A 23872-nucleotide genomic window follows, 5' to 3' on the forward strand; every position below is an offset into this window, starting at 1 on the left:
CGCCTCATCGACAACCAATAGGCTGGGCGTGGCGTGCGGGAGTCCGCTGGGAGCATTACGTGGCCGGGCCGAGCTCTCGGTTCGCCGTTCAACCTTGCTGGATTAATTGGTGCGTGGTAGATTAAGCAAAGAGTTAAACTCGAGAGTTTGGGGCTGACTTTAATTAATCAAGAAGTATCTGTCTGTTGAGTTTAGGTCGTTCATCCATTCCAGAACTACCTATTCATGCTCAAAGGAAATAGGGAAATTGGAAAGATTGCCATTCTTCAAAGATTTAGTATGACCTCTGTCCTCAAAGAGATTACGGTCTGTTTAACGAAAAGTAACGTAACAAAGAATGCTACATTATGTGGTGCCCATTATAAGTGACGTAAAAATTCAGAGGAACGGGAAATTAATTAGCATTGAGATGAGGAAAGTTTCAGACTTAAACTGGGTTTTGAAGGGTGGGTAGACTTAGAAGAAATGAAGGAGAAAGTGAAAGGATGCAGAATGAGATCAATCTGGTAAGAGTTAAGACATTAACTGGAAATGAGTATTTAGGTGGCCAGATCACGGAAAATCTCAGGAGAGCAGAAATTTTTATTCTTGTTAAGAGAGGCGTTGTGGTGTGTTGGGAAATCCGGAGGTTGGGTTTGAATTTTATCTCTGGCACTAACTTAGCTTTAGGTCCTTAGGCAAGTCACAACCTCTCTGAACTTCTATTTCCTTAGTCTGAAAAAAACACCGTTAAGAGAACTACGTGCATTAATGTATGTGACTGTGTCTAACACACATAAGAGGCTCTCAGATTTCCTTCCTGCTCCCCCTACCCCCGAAATGTGTGAACAGGGAACTATTAAAATTTTGGTTTTTGGTAGATGAGAAAAACAGTCTCTGCAATATTTTTTTAATTGAAGTATAGTTGATTTACAATATTCGTGTTGGTTTCAGGTGTACAGCAAAGTGATTCAGATATATTTTCTTTTTTCAGATTATTTTTCCACTATAGGTTATTACAAGATACTGAATATAGTTCCCTGTGATATACAGTAAATCCTTGTTGCTTATTTTGTGTATAGTAGTTTGTATCTACTAATCCCACACACCTAATTTCTCCCTCTCTTCCTCCCTTTCCCCTTTGGTAACCATATGGTTGAAGAAAACAGTTTTTAAAGGTTGATGTCCTAATGAGGACATCTCTAGGGTAGATGTGGGACTCAATGTATATTCCATTTGTGTGGAAATTTCCCTTTCTGGTTCTCATATTTTATGCAGATAAAATCAGGTTAGAATGGGTCACTCCCTTCCTTTGGGTGATGTTGCGGGGGAGTGTTTGTTTTGTTTTAAACACCAGTTGACAGAGCTATAACCTTTACCACCAGCCATCTCTAGTCACTGCTTGTGTACTTATAGCCCCATAAAGGGTAGGTGCTAAGGTGATTTTTTGCTGCCATATGCCCTGTTCTGTTAGCAGGATTATGCTGGATGAATTAGAGTGGAAATAGTGTTCTACACTGTCCAGTGTGGTAGCCACTAGCTACTGTTTAGTTAAATTCAAGTGAAATTAAAAATGAAGCTCTTCAGATGCCCTAGCCACATTCTGAGGACTCAATACACATATGTGGCTAGCGACTCCTATACTGGATAGCATAGATACAGAATATTACCATCGTTGGCTTGATTAGGGCTGGAAGATCCAAGATGGCTTCACTCACTATGTTTGGGGCCTTGGTGCTGGCTGTTGGCTGAGCCCCTCATTTCTCCTCCACATGACCTCTCATCGGTCAGTAGTCTAATCCTAGCTTCTTGACTTGGCAGCTGGCAACCAAGAAGGCAAAAACGGAAGCAGTGAGACCCCTTAAGGCCTAGGTCTGTAAGTCAAACCCCATCACTTCTTATTGGTCAGATTAAGACACAGGGCCAGCCTGCGTCTCAACAGGAGGAGATGGGAGGAATGGCAAAGTGACACTGCAAAAGGCATGTGCCATGGGAGGGATTGACCATCTTTGAGATGAGAGACTGGCAGTGGGAATGGAAAGACAGGGGTGGGTAAGCGATATTACTCTTTTTTTTTTTTTTTTTTTGCGATACTACTCTTAAAATGTGATGCTTTAACTGAACACAGCACTCCAGATTTAGTCAAATGAATTCAGAAGGCAATAGGACTATTGCTTTTACTATCTGGATGACTTCTATTAAAGTGCACTAGAGTTGTATGTGCATAACAGTCACATGACTGCCCATGCTAAGCTTTTGGTTATTTTATGCACATAGCACTGTTTCACACGACATGCTGCCGTGTCTTGTACCTGCGCATTTGATTCTTGTAAATTTAAATGTAGGAACTCACAACACAGGATATATACAGATGATATTTTTTGTGTGAAAATGTGTGTCTAGGCTCAGCATTTAAAGACTCTGTGATGCTTAGCACTCTGGCTCTTAAGCTTAGAATTTGCCTAAAATTCACCCCTACCCCCCCTGCCCTTTTTTTCTTTTTTTCTAATAAAGAGCATCTCTTTTCTGACCATTGTTCACTGGGCTAACACATCTGTTGCGGTTTTGTGCCCATTCAGACCCCATTGTTTGAAGTTGTGCTTTGATGGACTCTTTAGAGCATTTTTACTTCCTTTTGTGTTTCTGATTGACCTACTTAAACTCACCGTCCAGCAACCACTTGAGCATCCTGCCATCACCCATTATCAACATATCTTTAGCTGGCAAGTGGAGTTAGGTTACAATAAGCATTATTCCAAACATGATAAATTATCCTTTTCCTTAGCCTGCCTCTTGGTCTGTTTCATATTCAATCAGATTTGGAAACCAGGGTTTAGGGAACTATTCAAGAAGCTAGACATGGTATCATTGGCAAGGTGCAGGCCCACTGGTATAGCCAGAGTAGCTTACTCTTCTGAATTCCTTCAGTCCTCCTTATCTGTACGCTTCTCTTGTCCCTGTTGTATGCTGCCTCTTATCCTCTTTGTACTACCTGACCGTGAAGCTTCCCCCCCCAATTCGCTCCTCTCTCTTCATCAAGTCACCCCCTTCCTTTGGCATCTCTGATCACACAGTCTCCTGATTTTCATCCTACTGCTCTGTTCTTTATCAGTTTCCTTTACAGAACCCCTAACATTAGAATGCTTCAGGGGTCAGTTCTAGGCCTTCTCACCTTACACCTTCTTCTTAGGCAAACTCTTTCATTCTCATGGCCTCAATTTTTTATCTAAAATTGTTCCAAAATCTGTATCTCCAGCCAGACTCTTTATAGAACTCCAGACCTAAATGCCTAGCTGTCAACTGGATGTCTCACAAATACTTTGTTCAGAATGGAACTCCTCGTTCCTCATACTTGAAATATTACCTTACTTGAAATATTACCTATCCCAGTTTCTCCATCGCCCAAACCTGAAACCACTCTCTTTTTTTAGCCCTAACATCCAGTCTCAGAGCCCTACTAATTTTACTTCCTAAATAGACACCTTCATGTCTCTTGTTGCCTCAAGTCTCACCTACCTCCAAAAACAAGTTTAATCATGTCAGGACCCCCCTCACTAAGCCTCCCCACTGTTGACCTAAAACAAATAGACTGGGACTTCCCTGGTGGTGCAGTGGTTAAGAATCCGCCTGCCAATGCAGGGGACAGATTTGAGCCCTGGTCTGGGCAGATCCCACATGCCGTGGAGCAACTAAGCCCGTGCGCCACAACTACTGAGCTTGAGCTCTAGAGCCCGCAAGCCACAGCTATTGAGCCCACGTGCCACAATTACTGAAGCCGGTGCGCCTAGAGCCTGTGCTCCGCAACGAGAAGCCACCTCAATGAGAAGCCCACGAACCGCAACAAAGAGTAGCCCCCGCTCTCTGCAACTAGAGAAAGCCCGCGCACAGCTATGAAGACCCAACACAGCCAAAATATAAATAAATTTTTAAAAATTAAAAATAAAAAAACAGACTGCCAGTTATTTCTTCAGCAAAAAAATGTTTTTTGGGAGATCAGCAAAGTTCAATTCAGGATCTGCAACTATGGTGAGCCACATGAAAGTCCCCAGCAAAAATGGAGAAGAACTCTTTTATAGAGGGGAAAAGGAAGTCAGGAGGGCTATAGTAAACAAAAAGTCCATGGCTCTTCCTTGGCTGAGAGTTGTGACAGTCTCTCATTGGCTGAGCTCTTGCCAGGAAAGAAGAGGAAGTCTTTCTTCTTCCTGTTGGACTCTGCTATTGCTCTCACGCCCTCTTCTGGTCTCCCAACTCCATTTTAATTGAAGTTTCAGTTTATTAACTTTTTACATGCTCCAATTTAGGATTTCCCATTGTTCTCAGGATATAGTCCAAACCCTTTAACTAGTCTTACAAGGCTGTCCAAGGTCTAGTCTCCGCCTCCTCATTTAGCCTTAAGTCGCCCGTCTCCCTCTTATACTATATATTCCAGTGAAGGGGATCAGAAAATGCCACTTTGGCATGAGGATTATTTTGAACTGAAAGCAATTAAGACAGCAAACATAAATCTTTTTGCCCTCCCCCTATCTGCCTAAAAGCATGACATAAATTCCCCTTTGTGAAGGTGTATCCCCTCCCCTCTCCTGTAAAAGGAGCAGGAAAACAACCATTATCACTGGAGACAGAGGATTGGCACTGAGCTGGGTCCACACCAAAAACCCTTACTAAAATAACCTTTATCTTCCATTCATTTCCCCATCTATTTACCTTTCCACAATTTACCACCCCTAGAGGCCCAAACCCTGTTTCTTTGTCTTGTTACTTCTCCACAAATATATTGCCCTTTGCTAAGATGATAGGTAGGCCCCAAATTCTAACCACCTCTTTGAGTCACTTATCACTGAATTCACCCATGTGCATGCATGTTGCATGTGTAAATAAAATGTTGATTTTTTTTTTTTTTTTTTTTTGCGGTACGCGGACCTCTCACTGTTGTGGCCTCTCCCGTTGCAGAGCACAGGCTCTGGACCCGCAGGCTCTGCGGGCCATGGCTCACAGGTCCAGCCGCTCTGCGGCCTGTGGGATCTTCCCAGGCCGGGGCATGAACCTGTGTCCCCTGCATCAGCAGGCGGACTCTCAACCACTGCGCCACCAGGGAATCTCTAAAACGTTGTTTTTTAAAATTCTGTTAACCCGTCTTTTGTCAGTTTAATCTGCAGGGCCCCAGACCCTGAAAATAAGAGGATAGAGGGAAAAGGTTTTTTTCTCTCCCCTACAGCAGCTACATGGAACTTCTTGACCCACTTTCTTGCCCCAGTCTTTGTATATACTGCTCTCTCTGTCCAGAACACTCTAATTCCACTCTTCACTTGGCTATCTCTGCCCATCCTCCAAATATACTTCTTTAGATTTTTTCTGATGTATTGGAACACAGGGATAGGTTGCCTATCCCTGCTACTGGTCGAGTGCTAACATACTTGTCATTATTCTTATTGCCCTTTACTGTGATTACTTCCTATCTAGCCTATAAGCTCCATGATAGAAGCCTTGTTTGCCTGTTGCAGGATATATTCTCCACCTTTAATACAGTATCTGGTACAGGCATACCTTGCAGATATTGTGAGTTGTATTCAAGACCATCACAATAAAGCAAATAGCAAAACACAGCAAGTCACACGAATTTTTTGTCTTCCCAGTGCTTATAAAAGTTATGTTTATAGTGTACTGTAGTCTATTAAGTGTGCAATAGTATTATGTCTAAAAAAAGGTACATACCTTAATTTAAAAATACTTCAGCAAGTAATAGTAGTAACATCAAAGATCACTGGACACAGATCACCGTAACAAATATAATAATAATGAAAAAGTTTGAAATATTGTGAGAATTACCAAAATGTGACACAGAGACACAAAGTGAGCAAATGCTGTTGGAAAAATAGTGCCAATAGATTTGCTTGATGCAGCGTTACCCACAACCTTCAATTTGTAGAAGGTTACAAAGCAAAATGTAATCAAACAAGATATGCCTGTACATCATGGGTATTCATTCTTATTTGTTTAATGAATGAATAAAATAAACTCATTCTGTTCCTATTATTATTTTAAAAACTTTTATTGGGGTATAGTTGCTTTACAATGTTGTGTTAGTTTTTGCTGTACAACAAAGTGAATCAGTTATATATATACGGATCCATATCTGCATCTATATCTATATATAGATATCCACTCTTTTTTTAGATTTCCTTCCCATTTAGGTCACCACAGAGCATTGAGTAGAGTTCCCTGTGCTCTACCTGTTCCTATTATTGTTTTTTGTTTATTGATTGATGTTATATACTGAATATTTGTGTCCCCCTCCCCTCCCTATTCATATGTTGAAGCCCTAACCCCCAGTGTGGCTGTATTTGCTGATGGAGCCTCTAAGGTTAATGAGATCATAAGGGTGGAGCCCTGATCCAATAGGATTAGTGTCCTTATAAGAAGAGACACCAGAGAGCTCACTCTCTTTCTCTACTGCCCTCCCTTGTGCATGCACATCACCATGGAAATGTCATAGGAGGGCATGATGAGAAGGCAGTCAACTACAAGATAGGAAGAGAGCTCTTACCAGAAACCAAATTTGTTAGCATCTTGATCATGAACTTCTAGCCTACAAACTATGAGAAAATAAATTTCTGTTGTTTAAGGCGCCCAGTCTGTGGTATTTTGTTATAGCATCCTGAGCAGACTAATACAATTGGTTATTCTATTTATGTCTTGTCTCGCTAAGGGAAGGCCAAGGCTTATATTTCTCCATATTGTTATTTGAAAAGCATTACATATTTAGTAGATGTTTAAAAAATATTGACTGAGTGATTAAAGTGTAAGCCTTGACAAATATTACTTCTTCTTCCTAAAGTACTTTTCCCTTTCTCTTTAACTGGTTAAATTCTACTCATCCTTCAGGCCTCAGCCTTAATATCACCTCCTCAGAATATTCCGTGTGCTACCTAATCTAAATTATTAGCTTCATCCTATCTTTTTCTTTTTTTATAAAATTGAAGTATAGTTGATTTACAATATTGCATTAGTTTCAGGTGTACAGCAAAGAGATTCAGATATGTATATCTATATTTATATATCTATATCTATCTATCTATCTATCTGTATATATATCTTTCCAGATTCTTTTTTTTAACTGTTTCTTTTTTATATATATAAATTTATTTATTATTTTATTTATTTTTGGCTGCATTGGGTCTTCATTGCTGTGCGTAGGCTTTCTCTAGTTGCGGTGAGCGGGGGCTACTCTTCGTTGTGGTACGCGGTCTTCTCACTGCGGTGGCTTCTCTTGTTGCAGAGCCTGGGCTCTAGGCATGCGGGCTACAGTAGCTGTGGCTCGCAGGCTTTAGAGCTCAGGCTCAGTAGTTGTGGTGCACGGGCTTAGTTACTCCTCAGCATGTGGGATCTTCCTGGACCAGGGCTTGGACCTGTGTCCCCTGCATTGGCAGGTGGATTCTTAACCACTGTGCCACCAGGGAAGCCCTTTCCAGATTCTTTTCCATCGTAGGTTATTGTAAGGTAATGAATATAGTTCCCTGTGCTATACAGTAAATTCTTGTTGTTTGTCTATTTTATATATAGTAGTGTGTATCTGTTAATCCCATACTCCTAATTTATCCCTTCCCTCCCCTTTCACTTTTGATAACCATAAGTTTGTTTTCTACACCTTGTGAGTCTGTTTCTATTTTGTAAATAAATTCATCTGTATTATTTTTTAGATTCCACATATAAGTGGTATCATATAATATTTGTCTCTCTGTGTTACTTCACTTAGTATCCTCTAGGTCCATCCATGTTGCTGCAAATGGTAATATTTCATTCTTTTTTATGGCCAAGTAATATTCCTTTATATATATTATATATATATACATATACACACATATCTTTTTATCCATTCATCTGTTGATGGACACTTAAGTAGGGTCCATGTCTTGGCTATTGTAAATAGTGCTGCTATGAACACTGGGGTGCATGTATCTTTTCGAATTAGCTCCATCCTATTGTTCTCTCTCACAGAGTCCTCATTCTTTTCCTTCATAGTATGTATGGTAATTTTAATTATATTTGTTTACTGTAAGTTCCTTGAAGGCAGGGACTTTGAGTCTCCATGATATCGCCACCACCTAGCACAGTGCCCTGTACAAATATGAAGAGATATTAAAATATTATAAATCTATAAACATTTTTGGAATATCTGATGATTGAATGCTTTGACCACTTAACTTATCTCTTATTGGTCATAACTTGATGCTTTTTTGACTCCCCCTCTCTGGACCCAGAGAACATGCTGGCCTTGCCTACACGTCCATGAGGGATTTAAAGTCTAGGCAGTGTCTGAAGTGTTGAGGCTAATCAGAAGATGCATCTTGGCTAGGAGGGCTATGCAGACTCAAAGGGAAAGAGATCAACGGTAAGCAAATTAGCTTGTTTGGAGCGGAGGCTGTATAAACTTGGTTGAAATGATGGTGTTGGGGACAGTGGATAAGCTTTGGGTTCCAGGCTGATGACTTTAGACTGATAAAATAGACCAAGGGAGCTGCTGCTGGTGATTGAGCTGGGGAGTGACCTCATGAGAATGGAATGTGAGAAAGATTATGCTAACAGCTGAGGATTGTGTGAATTGGAGGAGAGAGTAGGGACCAGGAATGCAGCAGAGAGGCTGCTAGGGAGTCTAGGCAGCTCTGAATTTCTGTTATGATAGGATCCTAGATGGTTGAATCTGAAAAAAAGATGGAAAATGGAAATGGTTCTGAATTACTCATTTATAGTGAGAAATATTCTTATCCAATTCCTTCTCCTGAGGGCATTAAGATTCTAACCGGAAGGCAGCTTGGTGACTATAGACTTCAAACCAAAAGAGCTAATTGAATGATCTTACTGGCTATTATGTACTTTTCCTCAGAAGGGACATATATGTCTGACTGCTAGAGAAAAAATTCCTGTATCATTTGGAGAGGACACCAACCAAATAATAGATTCTTTATTTCTCCCTTTTCTAGTTTCTAGAGAGACTTTCATTGTTCTCTAAATAAATTGTACAACAATGGATTAAACACAGACTTGATTTATTCCAGTCTTGAGTATACACCATAGTGGTCTTAAATAGACTTTGTTATTATTCTTGGTTTGTTTTTGTGTCACAAATATTTGATTTGGGAGATAGGTGATAAGCTAGGTTTAAAACGTACTGAGTTTGAAGTGCCTCAGGTGAGAAATGTCCAAAGGTCAATTGAAAATGTGAAACTTGAACAATTTAAGAAAGAAGCTGGCACTGGAGATATAGATTTTTCAGGTAGAACTAAATGCTTTCTTTTTGGGGTTGTAAAACCCCTTGTAAAACCTTTGTGAGACTATTTATCATTATATTAAAACTCTGTTTATATATCTGCATCCTCCACACCAGAGAGTGAGCTCTTTGGGGCCAGCGGAGGCCTCTCACTCATCTTAGTAAACGTACCTGCACACTGTGTGTGCTCATTAGGTGTTAGTCGAATGAGTGAATGAGAGTAATGTAGATAAAGGAGATAAAGGAGAGGAGGGTCAGTGACATCTTTGGTGTTGTAAGTACAGCAGAGAAGGCCTAGAGATATCTAAGACCACAGATCTAGCCACAGACAAGTTACCAATGGAGTGTTAGGGGGGAAGTCAGAATTCAAGAAGTAAAAGAAGAAGCTGGTGGAAAGGGAAACCAAGAAAAGAGAATCATCTCTAGCATTGAAAGCACATCCCCAAATGCTGAGAACAAGTGCCTGCTAGGAGTTCGAATCACCTCCTCCTTACTGAGAGCCATCCATGCTGTAGGCACCAGGCCAGCTCTTTCATTGATGCCTTCTCGCTTCCATTCTCCCTTGGGTGCCAGGTTCCCAGAGGGAACCCCTATCAGCAATTCCAGCTCCCACTGTCGCCTTAGTGTCCTGGGTTCTTGTCCCAGGTCTGCCGTGACTCACAGTGTGACCTTGGGCAAGTCACCCCCTTTTCTCTGGGTCTCTAAAGCCCCTTGCAGCTGTCAGGATGTCTGGGAGAATGCAGTTTGGATGACTGGTGAGGATTCCAACTTGCTCTCTGCTGCTTTTCATCTGTAAATCGCTTTGCCAAACACCAGCTGTCCTGCGCTCTGTTTTCGGTCCTCAGGCGGACTCTAACCCACCTGTCATTGGGCCCCTGCAGCATCCTCCTCCCACAGTTCAGTTCGCAGATATGTCACCAGGCAGCACTGCCTTGATCTCAGCACAGAAAATAGCTTCAACCATTTAGGCTGACTGTTGAGTGATGAGGCCAAGCATATGTAGCACCTCCACCTGAACTAAAACAGCCAAGGAAATGAAGTTTGAGGACATGATTTAAGTGCTCTGAGAGCCGGTGCTACCATGGTCCTTAAAATTTTGATTTTAGACACCCTTCTACTTCTTTTCTGCCTTTACCTTGGGTGCTCTGGGCCTTAAGGGTCTCAGACTTCAGGTGACTCATTGCTTTTTTCCTCCTTCCTTGGTGGCAAGGAATCTTAGATACAGAGGACTGGGTTAATCACTCTACTTGATTTATAGCCTTCTTTCATCAATGGTTCATGCAAGGCCTCTCTTGTTTAATTGTTTATTTATTCCCTTTTATCTCATTACCCTTCCCATCTAAACAACGCTCAACATTACGTTAGGCAACCATCAGATATTTTTAATGTGTATTTCTTTTGTTTGTATGTGATCTTTTGTGTGTGTGTGTGTGTGTTTGTGTGTGTTTTCTTTTGTATGTGTTCTTGAATAACAGGTAATGTTTCTAGTATGCATGTATTTTAAGATTTTTAATATGTTTTATTCCACCTAGTGTACCCAAAATGTTATTTCAAGATGTAATCAATAAAAATTACTAATGAGATATATTACATTCTGTTTTTTATTTGGTCCTAAGTCTTCAAAATCCAGTGTGTGTTTTACTCTTATAGCATTATCTCAATTTGAATGCTAAATTTTCATCATAAATATTTGATCTGTATTTAAATTTCATAAAATTCACAGTTGAAAAGTAGATTCATGTACATGAGTTGTTCCAAACATACTTTAAAATTTTCCAGTAACTGAATCAAATACCAAAAAAATCATTTTCTTTTAATATTTGCATCCAAATTGAAAAAATTGCTTCATTTTATTTATTTATTTTTTTAACATCTTTATTGGGGTATAATTGCTTTACAATGGTGTGTTAGTTTCTGCTTTATAACAAAGTGAATCAGTTATACATATACTTATGTTCCCATATCTCTTCCCTCTTGCGTCTCCCTCCCTCCCACCCTCCCTCCCTATCCCACCCTCCCTCCCTCCCTATCCCACCCCTGCAGGCAGTCACAAAGCACCGAGCTGATATCCCTGTGCTATAAATTGCTTCATTGATTTGACTTTGAAGCAAAAGCATGTCTGTTTCACAACTATGTGCAAGTTAAGTAAATTTACCAATTCTTGTGTCAATCAGAATTATTAACATGAAATTCAAAGAGATATTGCATAAATTGGAAAGCAACTCTAAGATTTATTAACACCAGCAAAACATTTAAACTTTTTTGTCATTTTTGCAGCCAATTTACATAGGACTGTTGATTACAATTAAAATATCCTGTGTGTTTATGTTAGAAAAATGTGTATTGATTTGCATTATGAGAAGTTTCAATTTTACCATAAATTCTTGTACCTATCTAGCTAAGTGGCAAATAAGCATTTTCTTTCCTTGGAGCTTCAATTTTAGCTTGTTCATATACAATACGGTATCAGTGAGATTGTATGCATATATTTTTAATTTATAGAAATATTATCGTGGCTTATACCTCATTCAATTTCTTACTTATCACTATGTTTCTTCTGTGTATGCATCTAATCCTTTGCTTCTAACTGCTACACACTCTTTCATGGTGCATGGTGCATCTTACCCAGGCATTCACAGTGATGGAGACCCAGATTGCTTCCAACTCCTGCTACCACAAATCATGCTGCAGACGTCCTGTTCATGTACCTTATGAATTCATGTGAGATTTCTTTCAGATGTATACTTAGATTGATTGCCCTTCTAAATCATAAAGCAGTACTCCTTCTATCCCGCATATTTCTTAGCTTTTCTATTTTTTTTTTTTTTTTTTTTTTTTTGCGGTACGCGGGCCTCTCACTGTTGTGGCCTCTCCTGCTGCGGAGCACAGGCTCCGGACGCGCAGGCTCAGCGGCCACGGCTCATGGGCAAAGCCGCTCCGCGGCATGTGGGATCTTCCCGGACCGGGGCACAAACCCGCGTCCCCTGCATCGGCAGGTGGACTCTCAACCACTACGCCACCGGGAAAGGCCAGCTTTTCTATATTTTCTTTATTATTATTATTATTTGGTTGCATCAGGTCTTAGTTGCAGCATGAGGGGTCTTTGTTGAGGCGTGCAGGATCTTTCGTTGTGGTGCGGGCTCTTCACTGTGGCATACGGGCTTCTCTCTAGTTGTGCCATGTGGGGTTTTTTTCTCTCTCTAGTTGTGGCGTGAGGGCTCCAGAGTGCACGGGCTCTCTAGTTTGCAGCACATGGGCTCTCTTGTTGAGGAGCACGAGCTCAGTAGTTGTGGCACACGGGCTTAGTTGCCCCGTGGCATGTGGGATCTTAGTTCCCCGACCGGGGATCGAACACACGTCCCCTGCATTGGAAGGCAAATTCTTTACCACTGGACCACCAGGGAAGTCCCAGCTTTTCTATGTCTTTCTTTTTTCCTTCTGGGAGACGTTCTCTCTTTTGTCTTTCAATTCCCTAATATGTTTCCCAGCTGTGTCCAGTTTGCTACTTTTCATATCTATTGTGTGCTCTATTTTAGTTATTTTTATACCTAACATATTGCTTGTTTTACTAAAGTTGTTTTTCTTATTTCAACTATTCCTTTTTTAAATTTATTTATTTATTTTTGGCTGCATTGGGTCTTCGTTGCTGTGCACGGGCTTTCTCTAGTTGTGGCGAGTGGGGGCTACTCTTCGTTGCAGTGCACAGGCTTCTCATTGGGGTGGCTTCTCTTGCTGCGGAGCACAGGCTCTAAGTGCGTGGGCTTCAGTAGTTGTGGCACACGGGCTCAGTAGTTGTGGCTCGTGGGCTCCAGAGTGCAGGCTCAGCAGTTGTGGTGCTCGGGCTTAGTTGCTCCATGGCATGTGGGATCTTCCCGGACCAGGGATCGAACCCATGTTTGGCAGGCGGACCCTCAACCACTGCGCCACCAGAGAAGTCCCTCTTATTTCAACTATTATAATTTTCTATATGTGATGTTTCTGTTTGGTTCTTCTTTATGTTTTCTTGTTCTGGTGTCGTATTGGTAATATGTTCATTTCTTTAAGCATGTTTATTAAGCTACTTTTAAAATCTTGGTCTATCTGTTGTCATCTTTCTACTTAAGGTACAATCTGTAATCAAGTGGGTTGTATCCATCTGAATTAGTTGTGTTCCTCACCTGTCTTGTTATTTGGCCCATGGGCACATAGGTTGCTCTGTTCAACAATGTGTACCAGTGCCATTTAGCTCAGGGGGTGAGGGTCAGGGGTTAATGAGCCGTAAGACTGAGAACCTCAAGCACCAAAACTCCCAAGTCAGTCAGACCCAACCTCACTAAATAACTCCTCATGTCAAGGCTTCACCTTTTGCCCCCACCTCCCAAGGGAGAAGCAACCTTAGGGGAAGTACTTCTTGGATTGCAGTTCTCCTGCTATGAGAGTTTAGGGGGCGAGGAGGGGAAACAACTGTCCGAAGTTCAGTTTCCCCTCCTATTATTTATTGGATCCTCACAAGCACAGTGTGTCTTCAGTGCCCTGATTACTCTTACCAGCACCTGGATCAGCGGTTTGAGTCATGAAGGTGATGGCACATCACTGTTTGTTCTAAGACACTGGTGGAGGAAAAGACAGATGAGAACCCCAGAGATCCTCTTCTTTTTTTATCATTCCACAGCCATGCCTGGCCACCTCCTGCCGTAAACCAAAGCCACCCCTTTACCACACACCACACCAGTTCAAAACAGGGCCTCCCTTCACCCAAGGGGTATCTCACAGTTTTCTTCATTTCTTGGTGTTTTCTGTTTATAATTCTTTCGTAGTTGCCCTTGGGAGAGGGAGCAGCAGTCACACTGGTTCAGTCAAGCTTAAGGATTTTGAGTACTTGCTTTGTGCTAGACACTACTCTAAGTGTAGCATCTGTATTAACTCATTTAATCCTTACAACCACCCTGTGAGGTTATATTAGCAGCCCCATTTTACAGATGGGAAAACTGAGACAGAAAGAAGTTTAACTAGCTTGCCTAACGGACAAATCAATCAGGACTCTAACCCAGAACTCTTAACTCCTGAGTGGGCCCTCTTAACCTCTGCCCTGCGGCAGAGCCCGATTTACCCAGTGTCCTCTACAGAGACATATAAATGTAGTGTTGGCCAGGGCTTTGCCCCATGATGTCTAGCTTATGAGACACTGTCTGGAAGAGGTGGGGGGAGGTGACAAGAACAAAGCATTAACAGCCAGGCACGCTGTCAGCATCATTTGATCCCAGGCAGGCAGGACACAGGCCCTACATGGTTAGAGGTGAAGGGAGGAGGATGCGTGAGTGTGTGGAAGCCCAGCCCGAAGGAGGGCTGATGTCAGTGCTCTTCTGTGCGTTTGTCCAGATTTGACATGGGTGTAAGCTGACTGGTGTGAAATTCTGTTCTGCGTTTTCCATCTACTGAGTGTGAGGTTCTTCCAGTGGCAGCATTCAAGTGGCTGGAGCAGCTCTGGCTGGGGACCACTCGATGCCTCCCCAGAGGCAGTAGTTAGGCTACCAGTACCTGCTACTATGCTTGCCTCTTTACACTTCTGCCTCTTCCGTCTCTTTTCCTTTCCTTTGCTCTGATTGGTCAACCCTACCATAGGTCCTGTGAAGTGTACTCTAGGTGGATGAAATTGCAAGGTGAAAGTCAGTGGCCGTGAAGCAGAATGAGGACCAGAAGAAAGTGAAAACTCTGACTCCAGTTCTTGGGGGTCTCATGAACTGTGGGCATCATGGGTTTTAGTATAACAAGGCTAGTGTCAGGTATCTTGATTCTCGACACAGCTCCTTCTGGGAAACCACAGCTCCCCTCTAGTAGCTTCTGAAGTGCCAGCCACTTTTTTAGCTGGGGCTGCTTAAAGAGAATCAGAAACTGATTTGAGGAGCATCTCCTCCCCCACTGAGGTTTCAGGCAGCCAGGTTCCTCATCTGAGTGTCGCTGACAGGCAGGCTGCTGGGCCCCAGGGACCAGTTACATGCTTTCTGAGCCACAAATATTTCACACTGTGGGTACCCAGCTGCTGCCCATCCCCTCCCCCATTCCCTTCCACCTCTTTCTCCTTCCTAAACCCACACCTTACAATCAAGTTAGCCACGGCCAGCCTCCTCATCCCTCCCTCCTGTGGGTCCCTCTCCTGGTGTTCCTTCCAGGAAACCTGAGACACCAGAGCACACCTCTAGCTTCCTCTGGCTCAGAAAACAAAGTGAAATTGACAGCTATGATTGTTTCCTGTATGCCAGAGATGGTCTGTGGTGTCTAACTCACATTACTTCATACAAATCTCACAACAACTTGAGAAGGACATGTGTGCTGTTAAAGGTCCTGAGGGTCCTGCACCCAAGATTTAGACATGGCAAAACCAGGATTCAGACCTATGCTTGTCTGCCTCTGAAGTCCACACTCTTTCCACGTTTTCAGATCCTCCAGCCCCATTCTGCGCTCCCAGTTTTCTAACCTCAGAGCTCTGCTCCCGAGCAGTCTGGATATTTTGTTTCGCTTTAGAATTAAAAAAAAAAAAAAAAAAAAAAAAAAAGAGGAGAAAGAAAGAAAAAGAAAAGAAAGGAAAAGACAGTTACAGCTGCCTATCTTTTGGGGATCATATTTCCTCATAGAATGATTAGAATACCTTGTTTTTCTATTCAACATCTCATGCACTGGTTGTTTTTGAACTTTTAAATCATGGAACTATTTCCTACAAAATGACCATGAGACCTCCAGTATATAAAACACCTAGGAGTGGTGCTGTTTGAAGTGGCAGGGGATGGGAGAGCCCCAAGACGTGGCCCCTCTGTGTCCCTGACAGCCAGAAGCAAGCTAAGGAAGCCTCAAGCGTCTGTTGAACACATTGAAAGCTCCTGACTATCTCTCACTTTAGAGATGAGGAAGCTGGGGCCCAGAGAGCGGAAGCGGCTTGACATTCAGGACTAGTAGTGTCTGGCTCTTGCAGCTTCTGGCCTGCAGCTCTCTACAGTGTGGGTATCTCTGCACCTAGTCCAGGAAGGGGATGCGGGTGGGGTTAGAGAAAGAGGAGAGGCTGGGCTTCCTCTTTCCTCCCTCCTCATCACCAACAAACTGAGCTCCCAAGCCCCTTGGGGAAGGAGGTAGTCAGGGAGAGAACAGCCGGGGAATACTGAAGGGTGCAAGCAGAGGCACGCGGGAGCGCGGAACGAGGAGTCGGAAGGAAGAGAAGGCTGGAGAGGGGAAGGGGGGAGGGGAAAAGAGCGAAGGAGCTGCCGGACCAGCCCAGGACCGGGACTGGCCTAGGGTTTGCTTCCCGGTCTTGCTCTAGGGTCCCCTTGGGCAAGACCTGCCCCCCTTTCCTGCCTCAGTTTTCTTTGAAGGCTTCTCTGCTCACTGGCGGTGAGAGCACGTGCAGGGTACAGGACGGGCAGGGTGGTGTAGGAGCACCGCACACAAGCAGCCGGGCTTAGCTGGCGCAGCTCCGCCTGTGAAGAACTGAATGTCGCTGTAGCTCCGAAGTCTCCTGGGCCTTAGATTCCTCACCTGTCACACCAGACGGGATGAGACGATCTCTAAGGGCCCTTTTGGCTCTGCAAGATGTGGGACCTGGAGCCTGTGCTTAGGGAACCCAGAGAATGGGCAGATGTGGGCTCCAGGGCACCAGGCGTTATGTGATCTAGCAATCTTGTTTTCTCTGTTTGTTTGTTTTTAATGTATATTTTTAAGTCTTTATTGACTTTGTTACAATATTGCTTCTGTTTTATGTTTTGTTTTTTTGGCTGCGAGGCATGTGGGATCTTAGTTCGCCCACCAGGGATGGAACCCTGCACTCCCTGCATTGGAAGGTGAAGTCTTAACCACTGGACAGCCAGGGAAGTCCCTAGCAATCTTGTTTCATGGGAGAGGAAACTGAACCTAGAAAGGCAAAGTGACTTTTCTGCTTCTCTCCGCTTTATTTCTCTTCATCCTCTGAAATGTAGAGACATACAATTCAGTTCAAAGCAATTCTGTGCAGTGGATAAGCTTTTTGTTGTTTTTCTGAATATTTTTTTTTTGACTTTCAACTTTTTTTTTTTTTTTAAATAAAAACAGTACGTGCTCGTTGTAAAGACTTCCGTTAATACAGGAAGTGAAAAAAGTAAAAAATGCAAATTGCTGTCATCCTCCTGTCCTTACCCTTTGAGTCCTTAGGGGTGTCTCCTGTTAACATTTTAGTGGTATTCATCCTGACCTATCTGATGAACCCACAAATATATATGTCCCCCCCCACAGGATTATAATATCAATGATTCAGGCACAAACTTTAGAATCAGACATACCTAGGTTCTAATCCCAGTTTATAGCTAATTAGCTGAGTGGCCTTGTTACTTGACCAGTTTTAGTCTCAATCTCCTCATGTGTAAAATGGGAGTAATAATATCTACCTGATAGGACTGCAGTGAAGATTTAAGGAGATTTTGTATGAATGGCACTCAACTACCAGTGCCCGATACACAGTAAGTACTACACACACACACACACACACACACACACACACACACACACAGGGGGCACAGAATGAGTTAGAGGTACAGTATATAAAAATGAGACCCAAGTTTCCTTACCTTCAGTCTCATCGACTTTCAGCCAACCTCTCTGCTTCTCACCCTGGGTCCACGGCACAAGTTATGTGCTCAGTATTTGTTGAATGAATGATTGAAGTTGTGGGGTGGACCCAGGGATTTGAGGTCTGTGGAGTTCCCGGGGAGCCTGCTCTGGGAGATTCAGGGTTTTACCCGGTGGATTGGGAGGGTGTGGGACAGTGTGAGTTGGCCGGACCAGCTGTTGCTTCAGGGCGCCAGGCCAGAGAGTTGAACCTCAGGGCAGAGCTGAGGCCCCAGAGTGGCTCTCAGCTTAAAGGATCTTGGCTTAAAAGGAATGTGCAGTGGGCTGCCTCTGTTCAGGAGGGACTAAAAAAAGCCTCGCCCTCCCCTGGGCTTTGTGTCAGGGTTATCAACTGCTCAAGTCAGCTCATCTCTCTGGCTGGACTCTGGCATTTTTGAGAGGGTCTGTTTCCCTGGCCCCTCTGGGTGTCCACCGATTGGCAGGAAGGGGTCAGCCTGACCCACAGGTGGAGGTCGTGAGGAGTGTGAGGTGTGGGGGGAGGGGGAGGGGGCTGGTAGCCCCAAACCTGGTGACAATGCACAGTTGTCAGCTGTACCCTGCTGGTGTTTCTTCCTTTTATAGTCAGCAGCAGTTGCTCTTGCGATCACCAGCCCCTCCGTGGGGGCTCCTGCCCAGGATAAAAAGGGCAGGAGGCAGCCCAGTCTCCCGTCTCATCTCCTGGGCGCCGCATCTCTCGATTCCTTCCTAGGTCCCACCTCTGTGGAAGAGCCCAACGAGACAACATGCCTCCCAAGAAGCCTGAGCCTAAGAAGGAAGCGCCCAAGGCAGCCTCAGCCCCAGCCCCGGCCTCGGCCCCACCTCCCGAGCCTCCCAAGGAACCTGCCTTTGATCCCAAGAGTGTAAAGGTAAGTGAGCCTCAGCCACTGGGATGGGGGTGGGGATGACATTCAGAACCCTCTTTGCCCTGGAGCTCAGAGATCTACTTCACGGGGGCTGGACCGGGGTGAGGGCTGCGGCATCCATCCCCCGCTCACGGTCCCATGGGGCGTGGAGCAGGTGTTGGGGCTGGTGACGGCTATTTTGGATTGCAGGCTTTTCCCCTCAAGAACAGGTTTCTGCTCTGTCTGAGGAAGCCCTGCTCTGTCATCCCCAATTTGCCCAGCAAAGTTGGGAATGGCAGGGCGGTACAACCAACCAACCGTCTAAACTTTCTTTAAGGCGCTGTGGGGACCACCATAGTGAAGTAAAAAAGACTGTGATATCTTATGGAGAACAGACACAGAACGATAACTTCCAGTGTAACTCGGAGTAGGTGATCGGAAGAGCAAGGGAGCACTGCTCTCTGGGTGCTGGGGTCTGGGAAAGGCTTCACATGCAAAGACTCTTGCACTGGGTGGGTGGTGAGGGCAGGGAGGCCCTAGATAAGATGAGAAGAGCCTGCTTCTCTCTCCTCTTCCCCACCCAGGTGGACCCCTCCTTCTGTGCCCTTAGCCTGAGCTCCTATCTGGAGCATGCAGTGGCCTAGCCTAGCCCAGGCCGAGACCCTCCCTCTATCCCGGTGTAGGAGCTGGGGCAGGCTCCCTCTGCCGCCGCAACCCTATTCCCTCTCTGCTCCACCACGCTCTCCTCACCCTGAAAGGCTCCTCTCCTTGGAGCTGGTGTAGACCCAGCCTGCTGACTCAGTCATTTTAGGCCTCCCAGCTATCTGGCCCAGCTGCCAAAGGAATGGAACGGGGAGGGGATGAGCCAATGAAGGAGGGGGTCAGAGGCCTCTGGAGACTGAAGCAGTTTTAAGCTTTGGCACCAGAATGTAGGAGGTCAAGTGGCTACTGGTATGAAGGGCTATTAATAGCAGGTTGGGAGTGGTGGGCTCTTGGGTATATCAGCCTCAGGGCAGGGCTGGGGGTGGTGAGGAATCAGATCAAAATTAGAGCTCAGGACCTGATTCTGTGACAAAGAGGAAGAGAAACTAGCCCCCAGAGCTCTAACTGGATGACCCTCCCTGGCCCTCTCAGGATACTTCCTAGTACCCACAGCCCTGGGAGACCCTGCCACTGTGCCCAGAACCCTGGGGTTTATCTATGGTAGTCCCTACAAGGGGCGGAATTTAAGCAGAACTGGCTTGGCCAAAAGATGGGACACTCTGGGGAAACTGAGGCACAGGGTAAGACCTTGAAAGTACCTGAAGGTTTTCTAGGTCATACATCGCTCCCTCTCTGGACAAAGCCTAGCAAGAAAAGCTGACAATCTCCCCCTTCAGGAAACCTGGATTTCTGATTTGTTCTGATAACGCACTGTTCCCGTGGGACAGCCTAGACTGGACAAGAGCTGCCTAGTGGTATCATCCGAGTTCCTTCTCTTTGGCCTATCACTTCCCTCCATCCACCCACCTTCCCCAGTTTCTCACATCTGGTTGCAATTCTCTTTTCCATGTCTGAATTTTCCAGTTCTGGGGGTTGTTGAAATTGCTTTAAAGTGGAAAAAAAAATTAGGTATTTTTCATGAAGACTATTTTCACTATTATTATACTTTACCCAGTTCCTTTGCTTAGAAGATTCTTTGCTCAAAAATAGAGCAAAAGTGGCTTCCCTGGTGGCGCAGTGGTTGGGAGTCCGCCTGCCGATGCAGGGGACACGGGTTCGTGCCCCGGTCCGGGAGGATCCCACATGCCGCGGAGCGGCTGGGCCCGTGAGCCATGGCCACTGAGCCTGCACGTCCGGAGCCTGTGCTCCACAACGGGAGAGGCCACAACAGTGAGAAGCCCGCGTACCGCAAAAAAATAAATAAATAAAAACAAAGCAAAAGTAAACTTAAGCCCAATGTGTGTGGTTATGACCATATATTCAGACGTTATGTCGTTATACTAATTTCTCTTACACGTTTAATCCTGGGGCTTAACTCATCGCAAAGTAAGGCAAACTGCTCCGTTCCCCAGGGGGTTCCTTCAAAGCATCCTTTACCCCATTTAGGGGGTTTCTTTAACTTTCTGATCCATTCCTGGGTACAGCTAGCTCTCTTCCCAACACGGTGTAACCCCTCTCCTGCTCTCCTAGCTCGTTCCAGCCACCTCCAGTGGTCCTCATTAACGAGGTCAGAATCAGGACTGGGAATGGTGGCACACAGAGAAGATGCTCCAGGATTAGTTACCACCACCAGCGAAGAGGGGATTGGAGGGGGTGGTGGTGGTAGATAAGGACCATGAAGTAACATGCAAGATCCTAAGTTAAAATAATGACTAATGCTTGTTCATTGTCATTCATCTTCAGAGCCTTCCACCTTCTTCTTCTGTACTCAGATTTGAATTTAGGGGGGAAAACCCAAAATTTACTCCTCTCAACAAATATATTTTGAGTGCCTACTCTATGCCAGGCATTTTCTGGCAAATCCCCTGCCCTGCCGGCACCCTGGCTTCAAGGAATCACAGTACACATAAAGGCATGACAGGAAAACAGTTAGGAAGCATCCAGGGCCCGCCTGAGAGGGATGTGTGCGGAAGGAGGGGCTGGGATGGAGGGGGTGAGGGAAGGCTCTGTTGAAGGAGGTGGGTTGAAAGCCAGCATCAAGTAGAAAGGGGAGAGACTGAAGGGGTGGATGCGAAGGCTGTTTACAGCCGCTGGGACAGAATTTACATTCGACCCAAAGGAATTATAATAGGGAGTCAGTGTGGGTTCTAGAGTTATTCAGAGTGTTTGTCTTTCCCTCTCATTTGGAGCCATCACTTAACAAGTGGTGCTGAGAGAGCTCTGGAGGCTGCGTTCTTTGACAGCCTGTCAATTGCGGCCCAGGTGTCAGGAGGCCGGTCGGTGTTTGACTCTCAGCCCGTAGTCTCCTTCCGTCCTCATCAGTGTCTGCTGGAGGTGACCCGATTGCTGCGGAAGCCGCTTCTGCTTCCCTTGGAAGGCCTTAGCAGTCCCAGCCCTCATTCCTCTGTGTTTCTCTCCACAGATAGACTTCACTGCTGACCAGATCGAAGGTGAGTACTCGCGACCCCACCTACCCCACCACACTCTCTCTGTTGCGCTTCCTGGGGAGGAGTTGTTGTCACCACCATAATAGTAATCACCACCATCACCACCCTCATAATCACCACCATCACAATCATCACCACCATCATCTTCATCATTGCAAACCCGTATCTGAGTCAGGGCACACAAAGGCGTGACTGGAAAACAGTTACGCAAAACAGCAAGTATAGGTGTGTTCTCTGCTCACTTTCACCTACTACGTGTTATTACTTAAGCACTTTACGTGGATTAGTTTATTTAATTCTCACCGCAGCCCTGTGAGGTAGGGACTATCACCACCCCACTTGACAGGTGATAAAACTGAGGCAGAGAGAGGTTGGGTGGCTTGCGCAGTCTGACACAGACAGTTGGTGGTGGAGCCAGGATTCTAACTCAGGCAATCTGATTCCAGACTTGAGTTCTGAACTACTCTGCCAGACTGCCTGACTTTCCCTCCACCCTATAATCTCCTATCCAAGATATTTAGAAGCCCTCATTTCTGGTTTGTTATTGGAAAGCCCTCCTCAGGTTACCAGCTCCCTCTCCCTGCATCCTGAAGTCTGCCAAGATGCTCACCCGCTAATGGTGGCAGGACCAGCGGTGACTTGAGGGTGCCTTGGTCCACCTGTGATCTCCATCAGCCCTTCTCCGTCTTTGATGAAGACAATTTGTTTTCTCAACTTAATATAAGTATTATTAAGTGTAGCTTCAAGACAAGCCTCGAGACCTCCCGCCCTCCAACTTAATTGTTGCCCCTCAGCCCTCTTCTGTAGGAGTCTGGTGTTTTGAGAATGAAATGTTTCATCAAGTGATATCTACTTTGCAGCTGGGATCCACCTTCATTGCAACTTATCCCTTTGTTTCCCCCACCAAATGCCTCCTGGACATAAAATCATAGGAATTGAAAGGGACCTTGAAAGGTCACCTGATTCAACCCCTTGATTTTAAGCACAGACTATATTTTAAAAATTAAACTAATCCATGAACATGGTAAAAAGAAAGAAAATTAAAAATATTTTCCCCTTGCTTTCCTCTCAGTATGATCCCCTGATCATACTGATCCCCTCTCCCCAAAACAATCATTGTTAATAGGTCTATGTATCCTTTGATTAAAAAATATATAATGTTATACCAGTATGTATGTGTAAAGTTTATACAAATTGAGTCATGTGGTGCATACTGTCCTGCATCTTTCACTTAATATATATTTGGGTTTAACAATGTATAACATAGTACGTATCATTTAATAATATATTTAAATATCTTTTTATATTTAACACCAACAGTTCTACCTCATTCTTTTAAACAGTTATATAGATTCTCACACATGGATGCACCTTTTAATCCAATCAGGCCCACACTGATAGACCTTCAGGTTGTTTCCAGTTGGGGGAGATAATGCTTTCCCCAGGGGATCTTCCTAGCAATGAGTCAAAGGATATGTGCATTTTAATAGTTACTGCCAAGTTTCCCTCCAAAAAAGTTATGCCAGTTACCCACCAATAGGGCATGAGAGATGGCAGATGCATTTTGAAACAAGTGAACCGAGTCCAACTCCATTTCTGCAATACCCTGTGGACAGTCACTTTCCATCAATAGTTTGGAGCACTGTGAAATTCTTAAAATAAATTTTAATGCATTTTAGTTAAATATATATATATATACTCAGTGTATATGCAAACACAGTGGTACCCATGAGGACTAGAAAATCAACTAACGATAAAAAATTTTCATTTCCCAAATGGGAATCCTGGTCAAAGCCAACTGAGACAGCTGGTTGCCTCTTTTCTCTGTGAAGATATTCAGGGCTGGGGCCTAACTCATTCCAGCCTTTCATCCCTCTGACTTTGAAGGCATTGTTCCTTAGGTTGGATTGGAATTGTTTTTGCTTTAATTTTATGCCTATCTCTTCATTTGCTCTTTGGTGAAACGGAAGATGGTTTTCTCCTGTTTTGCTGGAAAAACGTTATCTGCAACCAGGAGCCTTTGATATTAGCCCTAAATCTGCCACTATTGGCCATGAGACTTAGAGCAAGTCACTTCTTTAAACCTGGATTTT

At 44.3% G+C, this 23872-nt stretch overlaps 1 protein-coding gene across 3 annotated transcripts in view; it reads left to right on the plus strand.

Annotated features, from left to right (window-relative positions):
* LOC116746470 (myosin light chain 4) overlaps positions 1-23872 on the plus strand; it is a 29872-nt gene continuing 6000 nt past the window's right edge. Inside the window, exons 1-5 of one of the 3 annotated variants that reach the window (XM_032618103.1) lie at positions 5223-5232; positions 16275-16603; positions 17636-17700; positions 18431-18714; positions 21755-21782. In XM_032618103.1, the coding sequence (XP_032473994.1) occupies positions 18592-18714; positions 21755-21782 (151 nt within the window). In that variant the 5' untranslated portion in view covers positions 5223-5232; positions 16275-16603; positions 17636-17700; positions 18431-18591. Of the gene's footprint in view, positions 110-5222; positions 5233-16274; positions 17701-18430; positions 18715-21754; positions 21783-23872 lie in introns of those variants that run through there. The other 2 variants (XM_032618102.1, XM_032618104.1) reach the window with 2 other exon arrangements.

Source organism: Phocoena sinus, chromosome 20 (genome assembly GCF_008692025.1).
Source record: "Phocoena sinus isolate mPhoSin1 chromosome 20, mPhoSin1.pri, whole genome shotgun sequence".
In the NCBI taxonomy this organism is placed as follows: Eukaryota; Metazoa; Chordata; class Mammalia; order Artiodactyla; family Phocoenidae; genus Phocoena; species Phocoena sinus.